General features: G+C 45.9%; 1 protein-coding gene across 1 annotated transcript in view; it reads right to left on the bottom strand.

Annotated features, from left to right (window-relative positions):
- LOC138480449 (vomeronasal type-2 receptor 26-like) overlaps positions 1-18,225 on the bottom strand; it is a 103,958-nt gene extending 85,733 nt beyond the window's left edge. Inside the window, exons 1-2 of the mRNA XM_069612234.1 lie at positions 18,190-18,225; positions 475-598 (exon numbers count right to left, since the gene is read on the bottom strand). Of these exons, the coding sequence (XP_069468335.1) occupies positions 475-598; positions 18,190-18,225 (160 nt within the window). The remainder of the gene's footprint in view (positions 1-474; positions 599-18,189) is intronic.
- Positions 18,226-22,861: the final 4,636 nt, after the last annotated feature.

The raw sequence follows: 22,861 nt of genomic DNA, 5'->3' as shown, positions 1-22,861 counted from the left end.
GCTCCATTAGTGTCTAGTTCTCGTTCAGTATCGCCTAGGGGTGTGGGAAGACCCTCTCTCCTTCCCAACACAAGCGTGTGCAATCTCACAGAGGGAAAGGCACAACCCATGGAGCAGCTCCCTATGACAAGTGGTCGGAGGATGGAAAGATCCCCTACATCTAACAGCACTTAAAGCAAAGCAAAGTCTCTGCCAGGCCAGTGCCCTATTGTATCCGAAGGGACCCTGCTAAGGAGTTGCAGAAGAGGGGTTTGGGACCCCAAAGCTAAGAGAGGTTAAAGCTGTAATCAGTAGAAGGTACAGTATTGTGCAAGGAAGAAAGGTTTTCTGTTTTTGACGGAAATGTTTATCCTTCTGTTTTTTCTCTAAAGAGCAGAGGAGCAACATTCATAGTTATTTCCATTAACTCGTTATTGTCCCACATTTCTGCCTGTAAAGTTTAAGTTCTCAAACAGGTCAATGAGGGTCACTCACCGGTCTTACTTGAAATCTCACCCACAGGGCAGGCGATGCAGTCAAAGCAGCAGTGGGGTTCCCCTTTCCTCAGAGACTGTCTGAATCCAGGGGGGCAGCTCTCGCTACAGGAGGAACTCGGAACCTGATGAAGGAACGGGAAACAGAATGAAAGCTCAGAACCAATGCCTGTGATTTACAATAGCAAGTCTGGGACATTAGTAGTGAAGTGGGAGAATGGAAGAACAGACTCCCGCCCTTCCCCTCTCGCGCTTGGCCTAGAGGATCACGGCCTAGACACCCGCCACGAGAGGAGTTTGCCTATCTACCAGACGACCAAATACCCTGGTACAGGAACATACGGATGTGCCCACCTACCTGCCCAGCAGCCCGTCCTGCCCATGCCGACACCTGCGGCATGGATCAACTCGACTAAACCTACACGTCGTTAGAGATGCCATGACGACCTAGCCAACGGTCAGCACACCTGTGCACACATGCACACCGGACATTCCCACACCAATCCACACGAAGAACATACTCAGTGCTATGACATAGGCGACAGACATACCCACGGACGTGCATCTTTATTATTTTCCACATAGGCTCTCAAAATGCAGAAACGCAAGACGCATAATGAACTTATCTAAAAAGGCTTGCTCACGCTTCTTCTAAGAAGCATGTACCATAATGAAGAATATAACGGAGACACGATACTGTGGATAGAGCAATATGATACCGTAACCTAAAGAGCTCTACATCAAACGGTTCCACCTATGCACCAGGCCCAAGTAGGCCGCAAGCAAAAGTTTCCATGAACATTGAATGAGCAAGAGCTCGGTTGCTGACCCTGCAGAATGAGCCCGGCGAAAGCACACCGCCAAGGGCACGATGTTGCAATCTCGCACGCTGCAAGCCGACGCCAAGGTCGCACCTGCAAGATAAACCAGGCACACAGTGGGAAAAACAATATTAATTGTGCTGAATTCTGCCTCAAACACGGTCCCACCTCACGTGACAAAGCCAAACCTGACAGGATGCCAAGCCCAGGAGGAAGGAGACGCCTGAATCCCACGTTTCAAGACACAGGCAGATACAATTAAAGGACTCATTGGACATCTGCAGCAGTGGGAGTAGTCGACCTCCCAACATATGAATAAATCCTCACATTGTTTACACCTACCCATAGTAAAAACATTGTTGCAAATGACAGGTGCACCGCGAGCTGGGAACAGCGATAGTCCCAGACTGGGAGGCTCGCGAGTGGACCAATCAGAACATGGGGCTCTTATCATTGACGCCATTAACATTGACCAATCCTCAGAGGTCTTCATGTAACAATTTTCATGTATCAAATTGAAGGGACAGCCCAAGTATATCACCTGACTAACCCTCAACCACTAACACCGTTCTCTATATGTATGCTATACTAACCCTACCACTCGAGTAACCAATCCAGAGTGGAAATAGGTTTTTTGCTAAACTTTGTAAAATGACGCAAGTAGCGCGTCATACTAAGGTAAAAAGGGCCTGCGAGCCCCTCGATTGTGTGTGTGTCAGGACGGACGCGTACGATCCTTGACCCATCCCTGCCGTTTTGTCTAATAAACAGCAGAGTCACCTTGCTTCTTGCGTGTGTCTCATACTCTATCTCTTTTAGGATATACGGGAGGAGTTGGGGCCTCCCTGCCCGGAGGTCTACGGACGGCCCGGCCGACCCCGGCAGAATTTCCCCCCGACAAGTTGGAGGCACTGCTGAGATCTGTTTAAGATCTGCTTTTTTATTTTTATTTTTCCAGGTACTCCCGTTGCGAGGAGGCCCGGCGGCGCGGCCCCCTCTGCCGTTGCCCCCTTCTGAGGACTACAGGACCATCGCGGAACTGCGAGAAGACCGGACAGCGCAATCCGGATATTGGCCTTCGGGAGCCGGTTGAGAAGTATCCCGCCCGTGGTTGGCGAGTGTCCAGACGTGGTCCAGACGAGGGGAGGTGGCGAGCCGCTTGGAGGGGTGCACGCAGTCGAGCGGCCCCGCATCAAGAGAACTTGGTGAGCATGCCACGCACAACAAGCAACGTGAAATTGTGAGGGAGGGGGGAGGAATTAAAAACGGGAGGTGGGAGGTGTTGCACAGGTGCGCGGCGAAGGTTTGACAATTTAGTGTTGGCAATGAAATGAATGGTAGCCGAACGAGTGCGAGAGCAGTCGGCTACGTTACGTGAGAGAGGGGGGTGGAGCAAGAAAACATCACGTGCGGCCGCTCGTAGACACTGATTGGCCTAGGTCGCGACTATGTGTAAGGGTGTGTGTGTGGTTTCCTACGATTTGGCATTTATTGATCAATGAGTAGATGAGGATCCCTATTGTTCGAGCAAGAAACTCGATAGGTAGATGACGTTTCCCTGTAGGCGGTAGCTAGTTAGTTGCCCAATACGGAAGATAATTGGCTGGTTAAGCCCTCCTGTCGAGGGGCGTATCACACGCGAGGCGACGCAGCGTGCGCAGTCCGATTATATTATTGATTACCTTGTTCCAGGAGTGACAGGAAGACAGCTGTGAGGTTAACGGGGGTAGATTGCAAGTGTATTTTGGACTTAAAGAATATATGAAGAACTTACCAGTAGCTCGAAGAGATCGGTGACGTCACCAGTAGGGCTTTCATAGGATATCCCGAGCACAAGGCATCTTTCTTTCTGAGAGTGGTGGGGAAGAGAACTGTGGTAAGGGAGTGGAAACGGAGATAAACGGTAATGAGTTGATCGGGGAAAGGCGAAACGGGGGACGTGGCTGCGCACGGAGAACGCCGGCCACGGCGAGTGTAGAAGAAGGAGGAGGAGCAAATGAAAATAGGGCGACTGTATAAGAACGTCACAAGGGGTACGCAGCCGCAGGGGGCTACGTGCGCCTCGGCCGCAGGGGGCCGTAAGGGTGTTGTGTAAAGGAAGAAAGAAAGAAGAAAATATGCAAATGTAAATACTATATTTTAATAATTTACCTTAGCTGACTATCGCAAGTCCCCAAATTTACGGGGCCAGGTAAAGGTATAAGGCTGTGTATTGTAAGTGTTAGTAAGATAACAGCTACCAAATAGGGGAAGGATAACAAGTGAAGCGCTACTATGTCATACGGGACAGGATCGGGAGGGTGGGGGAACACCCTCACTACCCCACTACAACACATATGTACAACACTGTCACCCTATAGGGAGAAACTGATCAAGTATAGCATAGAATGGACACAGGGGACGGACAACAAAATGATAACACCATGGCCGCCTAATGGTAGCTTCGATCCATATACCCAACATTCACTATTAAACCATCTGCATAATACATACAAAGGGAAGAAGTTGACAAACCACGTGGAGGTGTTTAACTTATGGAGGATGTTCCAAGGGACCCGACCAGGACCAAATGGAATGTTCACTGTGGGGGAAATACCGGAAGAAAAAGAGATTAAGGAGGAAGGAGAGAATGGGAAAAAGGGGAGTGAAGACCCAAAGAACACAGGGAACGGACAAGAGGGAGGAGAAAAGAATAATAACTCAAAAGAAAATGAAATAAAAAAGGAACAAAGCAACGATATACCCCTAGCAAAGGTAGTGAAAACAGAGGGAGGGGGGTTGTACCCTTTAAGAGAATTAGGAGAAATAGAAAGAGGACAGTTAAGGGCGGCTGAGGGGTACTCGAACCCGGCATACAGCCCGCCACCATATGTGGCTCATAGGAAGATGCCAGCAGGGGAGGGGAGGACTGGAGAAGAGCAAACTGTGGAAATAGGACATGATGAGTGGGTAGCTGCGCAGATACTATTAAAATTACGAGGTTCATTAACAGGAGAAGAGAAGGAGGTAGTAAGGAAAATAGACGAGGATAATACCAGGGAGAGTGGAATGAGAGGGGAAGAGCTGTTACGACAAAAGGAAGAGATTTTGGAGGAACGACTAGCAGAGTTAAGGGATGAGCAGAATGAACAGATCAAACAGCTCGAGAGGGAGGAAAGAGAGAGAGCGAGGGGAAGGAAAGAAGGTAAGAACGAATTGGAAAAAATAAGGGAACGAACTGAGGAGCAAAGGAGAGAAGCTGAAAGGGTAAAAGCAGCAGCAGAAAGGGTATCAAGAGCAGTGCTACGAGAGAGGAAAAGGGAAGAAGAAGAGAAAGAAAAAGAAATGGCAATGTGGAAGAAGAGATTACTATCAGAAACGACTAAGAAATACGAAGAAGGGAGGGTGATAGAGAGTATATTAGAAAGGGAGAGGCTGAGATGGGAAAGGAAGAAAGAGGATGAAAGGATATTGGAAAAGTTGAGTAGCGAAGTAATGGAGGAATTAAAAAGGAAAAGGGAGAAAATTGGTAGAGAGATGGAGGAGAGAAATGAAGGGGAAAGAGAAGATAGGAAAAGGGAGAATGAAGTAAGGGGGTATGTGTATAGAGACGCAGAAGTAGCAACAACATCAGCGCAAAGGGGAACGGTTGGTAAAGGAGAAAAGGGAGAACCGGACCTAATAGACTTAAAAACAGTAACAATCAAGGGGAAAAAGACAGAGTGGGGGTGCCGTTTGTGAATGACTTTTGTAGTGAGGAAGAAGAAGAAATGGAGAAGGAAGGAAGAAACAGTGAAAGGGAAAGTCTAGATAAACTATATACCACCCGGACCAATACAGACTCACCATGGATCTGTAGGAGAAAGGATGAACTGGAGAGAAGTGAGGAGGAAGAGCAAGGGATAGCGGAAAGACAGACACATGAAGACACATCGTCACCATCACACCCTCTCCCATCCCACCCTACATGCTCAACCACCTCACGCTCATCACGTACAATCAAACTTGCGCCCTTCACAAACGAATTGACACCCTATGGAGGTCGGCTTAGGGACCTCCCTAGACGCAGGCAGGAAGGACGAATACACACGCCCACATTAAATACAGGAAATGATGGAGGAAGGGGAAAAGATGGAGAAGAAATAGTTACGAGCAGGGGAAATACAGACGAAATTGACGATGTAGGAGAGAGGGAAGAAGAGGAGGGGTGTGAGGACTCGATTTTATAAAACGAGACACAACTTAATGCCACTTCTGGAGAGGGGAGGGGTTAGACCACAGTACGTCCCTTGGAAGCATACAGACAAAGAAAATATAAAATGCAGGCTCCCATCATTAAGTGGAGGTGCGGGTAAATGGATATATGAAATGGAAAAACACACCGCAGGACAGAAACTGGCAGTGGGAGATGTAAAGGGCCTTCTAATATCGATATTAGGGGATGCAGCGGATGACATTTGGAAGAGAGCGGGATTCCCTGGGGTAACAATAGCAAACACATCGCACGATGGGGCACCATTCGCAAACTGCAGACATGCACTATGGCAGGCACTGAGGGTACAGTACCCAGACACATCAGACATAGGAGCAATTACCTCACACAAGATGCGTGAGAACGAAGATCCTGTTGATTATATCCAGGAAATCCAAGAGAAGTGGCGCATGGAAACTAGAGAACAATGGGACAAAACACCAGCAATATTTTATCATATACTAGTACAAGGGCTCCCAGAAGGAGTTCAGAAACAACTGAAGAAAGTAGTGGGAATGGAAGCAAAAGCATGGCCAGAAATACAACTGACAATAGTGCATCATTGCAGGACATGGCAAGGAAAAATGAAACAAAAGGAAGAGGACAGGAAAACGGAAGAGGCTAAACTAGTACAGAAAAAACTTACTAAATACACAATGGAAGGGGCACTAATAACTACTCCTACAACAATGACCCAAAGCCCCACACAAGTAGTGGCTGCACAAGATCCCTCCCAAATACCACCTTCACAGACTATAACACAACAGGTGCCGCCACTCCAACCATACACAGCCAACATGGGAGGAGGATACTCAATGCCAGGAGCTGGGTATTATAATTGCAACAGGGGAAGAGGAGGAATTATGAGAGGGAGAGGATACGGATATAACACACAACAGCAGGTGGAAGGACTTAGAAATTCCTACCCCACCGGACAACCAGTATACCAGGACAACACAGGAAGCTTTCCATGGCAGAGTAGGGAACCACCGGTGTGTTGGAGTTGTGGATTAGTAGGGCACATGTCACGCACATGTAGAGTAAGACCAGGAACACCATCATGGAGCGAACAGGGACAACCAAGGCCCACACAGGAACAGCAGGGCATACAGCAACAGCAGACGTTGCAACAGGGAAATGAACAGCAACAACTAATAACACAACAACAGCCACAGACATATTCACTGCCACAACAACAGGTAGCGATAACACAACAACCCCAAGCACAACAAACACAACTGGGTAGGGTGACGGTCCTGGGACACAACCCTTACACAGGAAATGGTCAATCGTTGTACCCTCAATAGGACAGCCCACAGACGGCCTTGGTGTGTCCCATCCTGTCAGTAACACCTAATAGTGCGGAGGAACCACGCATAGAGGTAACGATAGGTGACAAAAAATGATCATTCCTTGTTGACACCGGGGCGACCCGGTCTTGCATAAGGGAAGGTAAATTTAAGATGTCGGGCGAAGCCATGAACACCCAAGGATTCTCTGGGGCTAGAGGGTTGGTTCCCTTTACTGATAACATTCCCTTATCTATAGGAGATTATGACATGTCAGTCCCACTTTTATATTATAGTGCCTCACCAGTAAATATACTGGGGAAAGACATCATGAACAGGTTGAATATGACGATCTCCTTTACGGAGGACGGCATAATTTGCTCTACTCTAGGAATTAACATGCTCACAGCACGACAGATTATGCAAGCATACTGCGGACAGACAGCGATTAGGGCTGAGCCAGTAGATGGCAAACTATTCCAGTACGGGACAGACATGGCATTTGCATGGATGCCAGGGATAGAGGGAAAGATCTGGAGGAGGCCAGCAGCCTATTTGTTCAGACCAGAAACACCAGTCAATGAACCAGAAGGAAAGGTGGTTCCAGTGGACATTGAGAGCATTATAGGAACAGCTGATTACATTGCGGTACATGCCCAAGACAGAGAAGGAAGAGCATGGAGGGCAGTGATAGCACTAGCAGAAGGATGTAGACTCACCCAGGTGTCAGATGAGGAGCTGTTCTCAGAAGGAAAGGAGGAAGGTGAAATGGTGTTTATGATGAGTGTGGAAATATGGCTAAAAGTGGCGTACAAACAAGTGGCACAGAAAATTGCAATGGCACTTGAGGCACCCACATCCACCCCAGTTCCCTTCTTTGAGGAGGATATGAGAAAAGTACCCACATCATTATGGACTACCGGCCCCTATGACGTGGGGTGCATAAAAAGTATAGGGGGAGCAAGGATAAAATTGAAGAAAGGTGCAATACTCCCCAGAGTGAAACAGTACCCACTATCAAAAGAGGCAGATGAGGGCATATATGAAACCATAACGGCCCTTATAAATAATGGCATATTGGTCCCCTCAGAATCACCATGTAACACGGCTGTATACCCAGTGTGCAAGGCTAGAGGGGGGTCTTGGCGCTTCATACAGGATCTCAGGCCCTTTGACAACATAGTAGAAGCAGAATACCCTATAGCCGCAAACCCGGCCACAATATTGTGTGGCATTCCAGCAGGAGCATCACGATTTACAGTTATCGACCTTAAAAATGCTTTTTTCTCAATACCATTGCACCCAGACTCACAAGATTTGACAAGCTTTACTTACAGAAACACAAAGTGGAAACACACCAGATTGCCACAAGGGTATTGCGAATCACCCTCAATATTCAACAGAGTAATACAGATGGATTTGGGTAACATTGAAGTGGAAAGCACAGTGTTGCAGTATGTCGACGACATAATAATTTGCAGTACAAACGAAAGAACCTGCAGAGAGGACTCATTAAAGATGCTGACAATATTGGCTGAAAAAGGTTACAAGGTAGACATGGAAAAGTTACAGTACTGTCAAGAACAGGTACTTTACATTGGTCAGCTCATATCCCAACATGGAAGAAAGATTGCACCACAAAGAGCACAGGCCATTTCAAAAACGCCAGTGCCACAAACAATGAGGGAACTGCAGCAGTTCCTGGGTCTGTGCAACTACTGTAGAGCATGGGTATTTGATTATAGCTCATACATAGGACCCCTGCTTGAGGCGTTAAAGGAAGCTAATAAAGGGGAGAAAAAGTTGGGGTGGACAATGGAAATGAAAGAGGCTTTTGATGAACTGAAAGATGCGATATCAACTGCTCTGGTACTGGCAACCCCAGACTATGAGCGACAATTCTTTATATTTTCACATTGCGACTCAGCAGTAATGAAAGCAGTGTTGGCTCAAAAAACAAGCATGGGCTACAAACCAGTAGCATTTTACAGCGGCCACTTAGATCCTGTGATGTTAGGTCATTTCCCTTGCGAACAAGGTCTCGCCGCAGCTGCTTTTGCGGTAGAGAAAGCATCAGCAATCACCATGGGGTGCCCAACTACACTGTTTGTGGAACATGCACTATTTGCAATATTGAATAAACCTAAGTCCACCCTAACCACGCAAAGGGCATCAGGTTATGAGATCATCTTATCCAGAGCTGAACTATCAATTGTTAGATGTAGCACGGTCAACCCTGCAAGGTTCCTAGCAGAAGTACTTGAGGAAGGAGATTATGCACACGATTGTACGCAAATCACTGAAATGTACTCATGTACTAGAAAGATTGAAGAGAACGCACTAGAGGGAGGTGAGCTCCTGTTCATTGACGGGTCATCAACTATCGACCAAAGGGATGGTATAAGGAGGACTGGGGCAGCAGTGGTAAAAATGATGGAGGTACCGGTGTGTGTGGCAATGAAATGTGTACAACTACCACAGCATTATTCCGCTCAGGCAGCAGAATTAATTGCACTAATCTTGGCGTTGAAGGAAAGCTTTGACAAACGAGTGACCATATATTCCGACAGCGCATATGTTACGTCCACTGTCCACTCAGGGCTGTCGAAATGGAGAAGAAGAGGGTTTAGGAGAGCTGATGGCACTCCAGTGCAACATGCCCTCGTATTGGCTGAACTAATTGAAGCAATAAATGACCCCCAAGAATTAGCTTTGGTCAAATGCACCGCACACACCAATGGTGAAGACTACATTTCAAAAGGGAATGCAGCAGCAGACGCACATGCGAAGTATGCTGCATATTTTGGTGAGATATGGAACCCCCCAGAGTCAGAGAGAGGGAGAGGGAGGGGAATGGCTAAGGAGATGCTGATAAGAGAAGGGTACACCCATCTCCCAGCCACACAGATAATGGAGCTGCAAGCGGCTGCACCAATGGCCGAAAAGGAATTATGGGTAAAAAGAGGATGCACAATGTCACCAACTGACGCACTATGGCGCCAGGGTGACACTGGGAAGATTGTAATACCACTGGCACTATTGAACACCGCCCTGAGCCAACTACACCACCCAGCCCACACAGGCAAGGAAGTAATTGCAGCACGAATTAGGGAAGACTGGTTCTGCCCTGAGTTAAATTCTCATGTGTCAAATTTCATCAGCAATTGTCTCACATGTCAACAGTTTACGGCCGGTCACACTCTGAAGGTGATAAGAGGTACTGTACCCCGGCCAGAGGGACCCTTCCGACATCTCCATATTGACTATGTTGATATGATCAACGTATGTCAAGGAAATAGGTATATGATTGTAGTAGTATGCCCATTCTCGAGGTGGATTGAAGCAGGGCCCTGTTCACACCCAGATGTATTCAGAGCAGCTAAATTCCTAGTGAGGGAGGTCTTCCCCAGGTGGGGAGTGTGCGAGGTACTGCGGTCAGATAATGGCCCACATTTCGCAAACGAAATGTTCCAGCACATCACATCCTTACTGAACATCAAGCATAAATTTGCATGTGCATACCACCCACAGGCCAACGGTTTATGTGAACGCCTGAATGGCCTATTAAAGGAGGCAATTGCAAAAATACAGCAAACAACAAAGAAGAGTTGGTTGTATTGCCTTCCACTAGCCCTATTTGAGCTAAGGAATAGACCAGGTTCCGACCACCACCTCACCCCTCACGAGGTGGTTACCGGACGTCAAATGCGCCTTCCCCTAACGCCAACATCAAGAGCATTTACCGATCACGAGAGTACTGCAAATGTCCTTGGTGATGAAATGTACCAATATGTGTCTTCTTTGATTACTAGTGTAGTGTTTGTGTCTCAACAGCTCGAGCGCACACGGGGCGGGTCTAACAGCGATCAACAAAAAGACGCGGATAAAGAATTGGAAAAGGAAAGACTGTGCAAAGTTGCTAAAGGTGACCACGTACTACTTCGCAATTTCAACAGAAAGTCGAACATCCCACGCTTCACTGGCCCCCATCTGGTAGAGGAGGTATCAACGAGAGCAGTAAAGCTACAGGACAAACGTGCCTGGAACCACCTACACGACGTAAAGATCTACAAACTCCAGACCCGCCCCAGCGCCACCGACAGGGCCACTGGAAGAACAACAACAGCGTCACCAACGGAGGAAGAGACTTCTACCACAACTAACGGCCTAAGTGTCCCCATACCCTGCCACCCCTCAGATTCCCCAGAGACAACTACTAGAAAAGAAAGGGGTGATCCCCATACCGCCCACCCCATGGTTACACGATTAAAGAGTAAAGAGACTTCCACCAGTTGAGCCTCAAACCCTCTGCCCATTGACCCCCTACCCACTGTAGTAATAACTGAACTGAAGGACATTGTCTTGCACATATACACATGTAAACACCTGAATGTTCTCTTTCTTTTCTCTCGCACATGCAGGTACAGCGTATTATTGTACTATCAAGAAAGTAGATAACTAACCAATTCACTGCCCAGGAGTAGATGGTACCCTCAGACGATAATTACCTGGAAGAATTGTCACACCAATTTGTATATGAAATAAAAAGACCAACGTACCTGAAAAGAAGGAGGGTACGTGTCTATTACACAGCATTCCTCTTGGCCATAGAACATTCAATGCCCCACCTCCAACCATTCTTGCCTGCCCTAACAAATAGATCGCTTAGATTGGCGTGGGAACAGCTCTTCGCCTGGGCACTGAATGACTACTTGATAGGGAGAGCTTAAAAACAACAACTAACACTAATAACAAGCATATTAAGAATTTTCAGGCGGGCAACTGTAACGTCGCAAGAATAAGCTGCCGGACTGCAGCAAGGTAAGAGCAAAATGCCGGTGAAATTAGCATTTGTAATAAAATTGATAGGGATTTTAATGATCACCGGATTCTTGGCTGCCTCTGTATGGCAGTACAGATATGCTATTAATATTATTGCTGTACCCAAACCTAATACACCCCCACCCCCAGCTGCAACAGGTGTTACGTCAGGTGGTACTAGTAAAATCCCACACAAGGAAAATAGAGTTAAACGCAGCACATACTCAGATAATAAAGGTATTGACAACTACATACAAGATTCAGCACACATCTCAAACAACATATGGTACCAACACATGACCCACATAGGTAAGCAGACAACAGAAGACAGCTGCTACGTTTGCTCATTAATCCCATACGCCATGAGCGCTTCTCGAACATTTGTTGCCACGGAGATAGATGAAAAAATAGCACGATGTATAATATACCTGGCACTGTTCCAGACGAAAGGAAGATTTCAAGGGACAGTGGTGCAACTGGTGTGGAAAACACGAGATACATATCCATATGAAAACAACTTCCTCAAGACTTTTTTGAGTTACCACAAGAGCAGTTTACATGCTGAAGGATTCAGATACATAACAAGTGGTCCTGAAAAAGGAGAAACAAAGAAAGTAACACTACAGTACCTACCATGTGATTGGTACACCACTGAAATCCCTGGTAAGAACGGATGTTGGGAAAGACCACTGGTGATAATAACAGGGAAGGTGTACATGAACAACAAATGGGACATAGGAGTGGTTGGTAGCAACATGGTAACAAGAGAAAATATTTCAACTATTGATGGACACAACCATAGATGTTGGATGACTTGGGTCAAGTACGTACCCATGCTCAGGTGGATGGAGAAGGATGAAGACCCAATAACAATACTGCCGCTAACTGCGCCTAAGGTATGCTACCAACATAAAGGGGAGGTGGACGTAGGATACAACACCAACTGTGAAAGCGTGATGGAGTTACCTGAGGGGGGAGCAGGAACAGCAGTAGTAATGGACCATTACTGGGCCTGCGGAGAAAATGCATACCACACACTGCCCCCTCTGTGGAATGGTATATGCACAATAGTGCACGTTAATGTACCATCACTAGTGGTACCCCAGAAACATGTCAATATGGCGAACTTCCCCAAAATGGATGAAGGGAACAAAAGGAAGAAGAGATCTGTACAACCTCAGAAGGAGCCAGAGAGCAAAACCAACGGCAATAATACTGTCCTGAATAGAAAGAAAAGACAAGGAGAACCTCTGACAGGAAATTACCTATGGGGAAGGTCGGAAACAGCACTCACTTCAATTCCACCAGAGCACAGACTATTCAGCAGAGCAGCAATGTTCTTCTCCTCAATAATACATCCAGGACTACAGGCTTACACAAACGCAAAATGGCTCCAGATAACTCGATGGGAACTAATGATGACTATTAATTCTACGGTAAATGGATTCAACGCAATAAAAGAGGAACTGCGAGCTGTGAGGATGGTAGCACTTCAGAACAGATATGTACTGGACCTCCTCACAGCAATGGAAGGAGGAGTTTGCGCTAAGATAGGACAATCATGCTGCACATTCATCCCTGCCAACGATGCTGACAATGGTACACTGACAGAAGCAGTTTTACAATTGGCCCAGATGCACTCAAAAATGATGGATGAAAGTAAAGGTGTGAAAAAGGATGAGAGCTGGTTTTCAATATTATGGTCCTGGATGCCATCTTGGCTGTCAGATGGACTCAAGATTATAGTTGGATGTACTATTTTGGCTGGAGCTACACTGATCATAATAAGATTTTGGAAGGCCCGGAAGGCACGCACCACAGACGAGATGATCGAAATGGTTGGTATGCACCTCTTGATGCCAACAGACGACGGCCAACACACAGGCACAATCATAAAAGAGAGAGAGAAGTTGCGCAACCAGATCATCACAAACCACCTGGACCCACCATCTGTGAAGCTCCAAAACCCAAGAAACCCAAGGAGCTACATAGGGAAATGGGTATACTGCACTCCTGGAGGAACCTGTGCATATATGTATTGGTCATTTGAAGACCATGTTAACCACTATGGACATTTGGGAGGAATAACTAAAATATGGAGAGTGAGAGGAGATAAAGAAAAGGATATGTTTGTGGTCGACAAGTCGACCAGAGGGGCTACTGAAGTGGGAGAATGGAAGAACAGACTCCCGCCCTTCCCCTTCGCGCTTGGCCTAGAGGATCACGGCCTAGACACCCGCCACGAGAGGAGTTTGCCTATCTACCAGACAACCAAATACCCTGGTACAGGAACATACGGATGTGCCCACCTACCTGCCCAGCAGCCCGCCCTGCCCATGCCGACACCTGCGGCATGGATCAACTCGACTAAACCTACACGTGATTAGAGATGCCATGACGACCTAGCCAACGGTCAGCACACCTGTGCACACATGCACACCGGACACTCCCACACCAATCCACACGAAGAACATACTCAGTGCTATGACATAGGCGACAGACATACCCACGGACGTGCATCTTTATTATTTTCCACATAGGCTCTCAAAATGCAGAAACGCAAGACGCATAATGAACTTATCTAAAAAGGCTTGCTCACGCTTCTTCTAAGAACCATGTACCATAATGAAGAATATAACGGAGACACGATACTGTGGATAGAGCAATATGATACCGTAACCTAAAGAGCTCTACATCAAACGGTTCCACCTATGCACCAGGCCCAAGTAGGCCGCAAGCAAAAGTTTCCATGAACATTGAATGAGCAAGAGCTCGGTTGCTGACCCTGCAGAATGAGCCCGGCGAAAGCACACCGCCAAGGGCACGATGTTGCAATCTCGCACGCTGCAAGCCGACGCCAAGGTCGCACCTGCAAGATAAACCAGGCACACAGTGGGAAAAACAATATTAATTGTGCTGAATTCTGCCTCAAACACGGTCCCACCTCACGTGACAAAGCCAAACCTGACAGGATGCCAAGCCCAGGAGGAAGGAGACGCCTGAATCCCACGTTTCAAGACACAGGCAGATACAATTAAAAGACTCATTGGACATCTGCAGCAGTGGGAGTAGTCGACCTCCCAACATATGAATAAATCCTCACATTGTTTACACCTACCCATAGTAAAAACATTGTTGCAAATGACAGGTGCACCGCGAGCTGGGAACAGCGATAGTCCCAGACTGGGAGGCTCGCGAGTGGACCAATCAGAACATGGGGCTCTTATCATTGACGCCATTAACATTGACCAATCCTCAGAGGTCTTCATGTAACAATTTTCATGTATCAAATTGAAGGGACAGCCCAAGTATATCACCTGACTAACCCTCAACCACTAACACCGTTCTCTATATGTATGCTATACTAACCCTACCACTCGAGTAACCAATCCAGAGTGGAAATAGGTTTTTTGCTAAACTTTGTAAGATGACGCAAGTAGCGCGTCATACTAAGGTAAAAAGGGCCTGCGAGCCCTTCGATTGTGTGTGTGTCAGGACGGACGCGTACGATCCTTGACCCATCCCTGCCGTTTTGTCTAATAAACAGCAGAGTCACCTTGCTTCTTGCGTGTGTCTCATACTCTATCTCTTTTGGGATATACGGGAGGAGTTGGGGCCTCCCTGCCCGGAGGTCTACGGACGGCCCGGCCGACCCCGGCAAAATTTCCCCCCGACAGTAGCCTCATTTTCGGTAAGGTTTGTATTCTGCGGAAATTACCATGTATGCTAACACTCATGTCTCCATGACCCTTCCCGTGAGATGCTAAAGGGGTGTACACAATGCAAAGGGAACCGGGCGGGGAGTCCCACGTCCCTGTGCAGTTCTGCACCCTCAACACAGGAGAAGTGTTAGTGGTGTGTGCAATGCCTGTGCATGGTGGTCAGGCAGCATCAAGAGGGATTGAACTCAATCCCCCTGATCAGAAAGCCGCCAGTGGTGTAGGCGCCGGTGGATCTCCTGCATGGAGCAGGAGTAACACGTGCCCTGTGGCCGGATCCTAGCCAGGAAATTCATGGCAGTTTTAAATTGAGCACCTTCTTGCGGCCAGACAGATAGTGTGAGCTCAACATGGTTGCCTTGGGAACTGGAGGATGCCAGAGCGACAAGCAATTAAAACTCAGCCAGGGCTGACTCAGCCCTTCATCCTTCTCAGGTTGATGCATGGAATTCCATGAGTTGGTAACCATGACACAGATTATGAAGGGCTACAAACGTCACCAAAAGTATTACCAATTATTATTCAGACTGAATACCACTGGAAAGCGACCTGGTCAGGTGTGCAAAGACCCCATTAGAAGGATAGCAACCCCTGACTATCGGTGATGGTGCATTTGAGGGTCATCCAAAAATCATGAGATGCGAGGACTCTCAGAACTCAGTCACTGACAGATACCAGCTCAACGTCTCAGTCCTCAGGAATTGCCTCGCTGCCATCCAAGCATGGATGACAAGCACATGCCTGAAGTTCAGTCCCCTGAAGATGGAATGAATCCTTCTTGGTCACCCATCTAGGCAGCATACCATTCAAGAGTAGATAAACCACCAGCACCTTGATGACTTCTGTGACAGGGTCAGGGGCTTGACCCTGTCATGGGAGAATAATGACCCCTCCTGGCCTTGGGTAGGTGGCCTACCACAGCGCATATCACATCCATTCCTACCCCAGAGGTGGGAGGAGGAAGCTGGGTGTCACAAGACCCAGAATTCACAACTGTGGCAACCACAAGAACGGGCCCACCAACCAACATACCCCCATTCACAGCAATGACTGTAAGCACCCCCACCGCAGAAGGAAAGCGAGATGACTGGAAAACTCCAACCCAGGCCATCAGTGAGACTTCAAGACAGCAAGCATACGGGGCCAAACAGGGTTTTTAAACCAGTGTACTGTGGTACCCCAGCACTATGGAACATTTTGGGGGTTACATTTGCCAGAGCAGTAATGCGAACCAGGGAGCCCATTGAAGGAGGGAGGAACAACAGAAACACGATCAGAAGAGTAAAAAAAGACCACAAGCAGCAGAAAGAGCTGAAGGTATTCGGGTGAGTTCAGGTGTTGACCAAAATAACAGGAGCAAAGAGGAAGGTTGAGCAGAGCGCCAAGAAGTCTCTGGAGTTGTTTATGCGAGTACAGGTGATGTATTTGATGTGGGAGTGGTACAAGATGTGAATGTTTGGACCTTTGTGAGAGTGTATGTTAGAGTGTTTGGAAGTAGAGAGAAGGTGTTGGCGATAGGAAAGAGTTACAGTAGTTAATAGACGGTAAGGATGGCAGAGAGAGCAGGAGTGAAAGGGAGAGAGGAAGTGTGAGTGAAAGGGAGAAGAGATAGGTGCAGAGAGGGAGGTTAAAGATAGTAGAAGATAGATAAGAGACAATAGTAGGAGAAGGGGGTGGTGATGTAGAGAGAGAGGGAGAGAGAGAGAGAGGGAGAGAGAAATAGAGGGGTAGAGAGAGGGAGGGAGAGTGAGAGACAGAGGGAGAGAGGAAGAGAGCAAGACAGAGGAAGAGAGAGAGAGAGGAAGCACTCGAAAGCACGCTGTTTGCTGGGGAAGACTTTTCTTTTGAAACTGCGTGTTAACACGGACACGGACGTTTTTCTTTCTACCAGCCTGGATGCCGCTTGCTGAGTGCTGAATCTGCAGTGAAGCGGATGTCCTTTACAGGCACACAGGAAGCTGCCTGACCTATCAGGGCGGAAAGTAAATATCCACTTTCAATTGACATTGTAATTGACATTGCAAATTTAGGACATACTGCTAATTCTCCTAATCTCTCTCGACCTAAATCTTCCTTTTTACTCACTTCTAGCTGTCATTTAATTGGGCCCGCAGCGCAAAGCTCACCCTTGTGCCCGCCCACCTTAAGCCCAAAAGCAGTGTGTGTAGCGCACCCGCGCGCGCACACGGAAGCACTCGAAAGCACGCTGTTTGCTGGGGAAGACTTTTCTTTTGGAACTGCGTGTTAACACGGACACAGATGTTTTTCTTTCTACCAGCCTGGACGCTGCTTGCTGAGTGCTGAATCTGCAGTGAAGCGGACATCCTTTACAGGCACACAGGAAGCTGCCTGACCTATCTGGGCGGAAAGTAAATATCCACTTTCAATTGACATTGTAATTGACATTGCAAATTTAGGACATACTGCTAATTCTCCTAATCTCTCTCGACCTAAATCTTCCTTTTTACTCACTTCTAGCTGTCATTTGATTGGGCCCGCAGCGCAAAGCTCACCCTTGTGCCCGCCCACCTTAAGCCCAAAAGCAGTGTGTGTAGCGCACCCGGAAGCACTCGAAAGCACGCTGTTTGCTGTTCGCGGTTCGTGCTTCGTGTTGCGGGTGTTTGGGTGTTGTAACCACCAACCTATTTTATGTGCACAGGGGGAACTGACCTGTTGATTATGTGTTTGGATGCAAGGGCAACATAAGATAAAGCAATTACCATAAGTACGTTTCTTTAACAGGCATTTAAATCTTTGGTGCAATCTAAATACACCCTACAACCGCTGAAGTTGGGTGTTGTATATATCAATATTTTAGCTTTTTGGCTCACTCACCCGGGGGTACAGTGTGATCTTAACTAATTCCAACATGGGTAAAGTAAAATTAGCCGCCCTACGTAAAGACCACAGGGCGAACTTCTTTACTGCAGTAAGTACCCGCAGGGCTAGCCTGGTTCGCGCGGCGGCGCTTCCTTTGCCTACACCTTGTGCAGATGAAGAGGAATTGTTACAATGTGCGCAGGATTGTTCAGTTGAAATTAGGAATCTGGAGGTAAACATGGACTCTTCCCAACCAATGTTTGGTGATTATGAGATAGAAGGGGTACACAATGATCCACATCAGGGGGATAAGGTTGCTGGAAATGACGCTCTTGAATCTGACACTCCGGCTATCTTTATTACTGATGACAATATGTCTGATCCTATATATGATATACTCTCGGGGGGCATAAATGATTTTCCACCAGCTGATGATATGACAACGATGTTGGGTATTTTCAACCGAGCTATTCTGGTTGAACTTAGAAAACATAATGACTTGTTGACTACTATGGTAACAGCTATTGACAACCTTCCCAAAGCTCTACCGAGTTTACTCATACCTATTGTTAAATGTATAGAGACATTGCCTATGGGATTAGCTGACATGTTAGTCCCCATAGTGAAGGAGACAATGGTAACTTGGAATGCTGATCTGAAATCAGTACGCCACACAAATGGGGTTGAAATTGGGAGCGGTCAGCCTGATGTGCCCTCTCTGCTTAAAAATAAAACATCTAGAAATAACATGGTGGCCCCTAAATTTTCGGAAATTGTGGCCAATTCTGCGAAAAAGGATACTGTCACGTCTAAAATTATCCCTAAGGGCAATGACTTAACTGAAGGTCCTATAAGGGATACTATGCCTTCTAGAGCAGAAAAAAAACAAGCGAAAAAAAATAATAACAAAGTAAAAAAAACAGAACAAAAAAAAAACAAATCATCTAGAAAATTTATGAGAGACCTTGATATGAAACACATGATTGATGAGGATGCTTCGGATACAGTTGTTTGTGTGGTATCGAATTGCGGAGCCACACGGACGAATGCAGCTGCAACTGTGAAAACATCCGCTGATCAGGCAACTCAGAGTGAATATGAAGAAGGAGTGGAGGGAATGTATGAGGTTATGAAGAAGAAAAAAAAGAGCTTCCTTTACGGATAACACGAGCAGACTGGAAAATGGTTTGAACGACATTTTTAAAATCTTTAAAGGCCTAACAAGTAGGTCGATTAAGGATGTTGATTGCCTAGGTACAAAGGAGCCTATTAGATCTGGTAAAAACATGAGTGGTATAGAACAGGTTAAAAACAATCATACACTCTTGGCCTCTGGGGAGGTAGTGAAGCGACGAATAAGACCAATTGTACAATCAGTAAACACGGGATTATACCATAAAGACACTACGAATATTAATATACTACCTTTTACAAATACAACAATGGTAGACTCTTGTAGCAAACAGGATGAGAGATCAGTGTTGCAAGGTGCAGATGCAGCATTTAACCCTCACCTTGCGCCCACAGATATTGAGACAAATGTGGAGGAAATACTCAGAAATGTCCAGGATTTGATGAATGAAAATAAAAGATTGAAATAACAAGATAGAGTAATGGAACACACAAATACGAGTTTGCGTACAAATGAGAAGGAAACTGCACTTCCTACTGAGATGCAGAATGCAGGGCGAACACAATATGATACCATACAGACAGTGATCACAGATACTAGCATAAATCGGAAGGCCAATGACCATGATCAAATTGGTGAACTCCTAAAAAATGTGAATAACATTGAAGAAGAAAATAAGAGGCTTAGAAATAAAGATACTCTGTTGAACTGTCAAAAAAAAGATGAGGGCTTACCGGAAGAAGAGAGGAATGAACAGGACTATCGCTCATATGTTAGGGGGGATGGTAGGTGGCATAATGATAAAGCATCTAACAATATTAAATATCTGCAGGAGCTCAGACCTGTGGCACTTCCACATATGGCGAGTCTGATTTTATGCTCCTTATTTAAAGAGGATAGAATGCAATCGCTAAATAGACCCTACATTCTCTCGTTATTTGCGGAGATATCTGAACTCAAACTTATCACCTCTGCAGATATTCATATGGTCGATTTTATCAATAAGGGAAGATGGGATTTTGTCAGATTGGTGATTCCATCCCCCTTGGTTCGGTCAATGATACTGAAGGAGGCAGAAGCTCTACATCGTATGCGTTTTGACATCTTCCCATTTAAGGACCAGTCTATTCCAACACAAATCCCTGATAGAGGTGGGATAACAAGGCAAGAAAGTGAGGAACGAAGTTTCCATCACACCAATCAAAAAACTGATGATGTATCAGACAAACAGGATTGGAGATGGTTGGCTCTTTCTTTGCGAGACGCAATCTCCAATCTAAAGGAATTGGGTAAACCTGCATAGTTACTAATCATGTTTTGAAATTGCTATGTTGGAATTCTCGTGGCAATTTCAATCTTTTTAACAACAAATCTCTTATGTTAGATTTACATGGCTTTGATCTAATTTTGCTACAAGAAACCTGGCTGACCTCCCATGTGGGCTGGGAAGATTTCGTAGTGGAGGACTTATGTGCCACAAAAGGTGCGAGAGGCAGACCTAAGGGGGGTATACTCACGGCCTCAAAGGAGTCCCCAGGTTTGCAAAAAAAAAAACACTTGGAAACACGGTCAATCGTTTCTCTTAAATGATTATTCAGTGGGAGATGGTTTGAATCTCTTCTCTCTACTGATAATCAACGTGTATTGGAACGCGAATGACTTATCCGATCAACAACTGGAAATCAACTTAATTGATTTAGGTAAGCAAATAGATCAGTGGTCTACCAACAACACTTGTGGTCAAATAATAATAGCGGGTGATCTAAATGCAGACTGTGATGTGGACAGTTTGATGGGAGAATCCTTGCACCTTAAGTTGACAACCTGCGTAATTGATAGCCAGAAACTCAGAGGATTCCTATGGCATAAATACACTGAATTGTGGGGATTAAAGCGTATTTCTAATGACCAATGTACATGGAATGCAAGAGGCTATAAATCCACTATTGATCATATTTTTCTAACTGCTAAATTGAGTTTTTCATTGTCAAGTTTTGAAGTGAAGCATGTCTCGACAAGTGACCACTGTATGCTTGTGATGGTTATTTGAACTTTTAATCTGCGAAAGGGCCAAACAATGCTATAAGGAGGATCTTTTGCTTAACACCGCAAACAATAGGATTAAATGGTCCTTTAATTCCACCCACAAATTTACCTCTACGCTCATCGCTGAATATGATAATAATAATTTGGAACAACGTTTGCATATGTTCTCGGTAAAAGAATTCGACGGCACCATTAGATCCAAAATTAAGGACCTTTTTTAACATAAGCCTCGCAGATCTGTCCAGACAAATCATCACAAACATGCAATGGACATAGATGTTCACGAAAGAAAAAGAGAACTCAATAGGGAGCTCCGCAGACTTCGGAAACTGAGTACAGCCGACTCGGGTCATTGGGTTTCTATCAAACGAGTAAAGCAATCATATAAAAACTGGCCGAGGAGCCACAGATGTATCATTGCTCAACGGGACGTTGAACGGATGTTAGGAGTGATGAGAGGGGTGAACTCGCACAATTTCTGGCAACTGATGAATAATGTGGACCCGACTCAAGTCAGAATAATGATAAATCCAATCCCTGAAGCCATCTGGGCAGGCCATTTTTCTAAGTTGTATAAGACCAACGACCAATGTTACTCACCTCATAGAGTGAGTCCTTGACCTTGGACATCGAGATGTGAGGTAGGTATAATAAATAATCTTATAATAAAATCTAAAAATACAGGAGCCCCTGGATTAAACAATCTCAGTAATAAGCTGCTAAAAACTGACCCTCTCTTATGGGCAAGAATCTTATGTATACTTTTCAAAGACGTGTGTACACTTAAAACCATCCCGCAGTCTTGGAGGGTGTCTGTTGTCATCCCGGTGTTTAAAAAGGGTTCTCGATTGGAGCTTAATTACTACAGACCCATAGCTATCGCGGACTCAGACTCTAAAATATTCGCATCCTTGGTATTGATTGATGTTCAGAGGTGGATGGATGATAATCATATACTTAGCATGAACCAAGTGGGTTTCAAGAAAAACTGTGGTACGGATTGTGGTGGGTTAGTCTTGCGATGTATCCAAAGCAAAGTGTGGGCTAAGGGGAAGAGTCAAACTTTTGTGGCATTTATGGACCTTAGCAAGGCATTTGACCTTGTTGACAGGCCAATGCTATGGCATAAACTAAAATCTCTAAAAATGCCAATGCATCTATTGAACATTATTGTTGAACTCTACACAGACACTAGGCTAGTTGTACGAATGAACACGGTTGGGGACCTTTCTTCCCAAATTGTAACCAACAATGGCTTAAGACAAGGATGCATGCTGGCACCAACGATATTTAACCTTTATGTCAGTGGAGCTCAATTTGCCTTCATGAACAGGGGTCTGGTTTCACCCAAATTGAATGGAAGAGGAATTTCGTGGTTGGCTTGTGCCGATGATTTTCTCCTCTTGGACAATACCAAAGTGGGTTTAGAGCGCCTAATTAAGACTTTCGAATTGTTTATAAGTAATCGACACCTAAAAAGTAATCCCTCCAAAACGATTATAATTCGAA

The sequence above is a fragment of the Ambystoma mexicanum genome, chromosome 5p, assembly GCF_040938575.1.
Source record: "Ambystoma mexicanum isolate Mex_15411 chromosome 5p, UKY_AmexF1_1, whole genome shotgun sequence".
Classification (NCBI taxonomy): Eukaryota; Metazoa; Chordata; class Amphibia; order Caudata; family Ambystomatidae; genus Ambystoma; species Ambystoma mexicanum.
The sequence above is the reverse complement of the archived record's forward strand: the minus strand, read 5'-3'. Positions and strand labels throughout refer to the sequence as shown.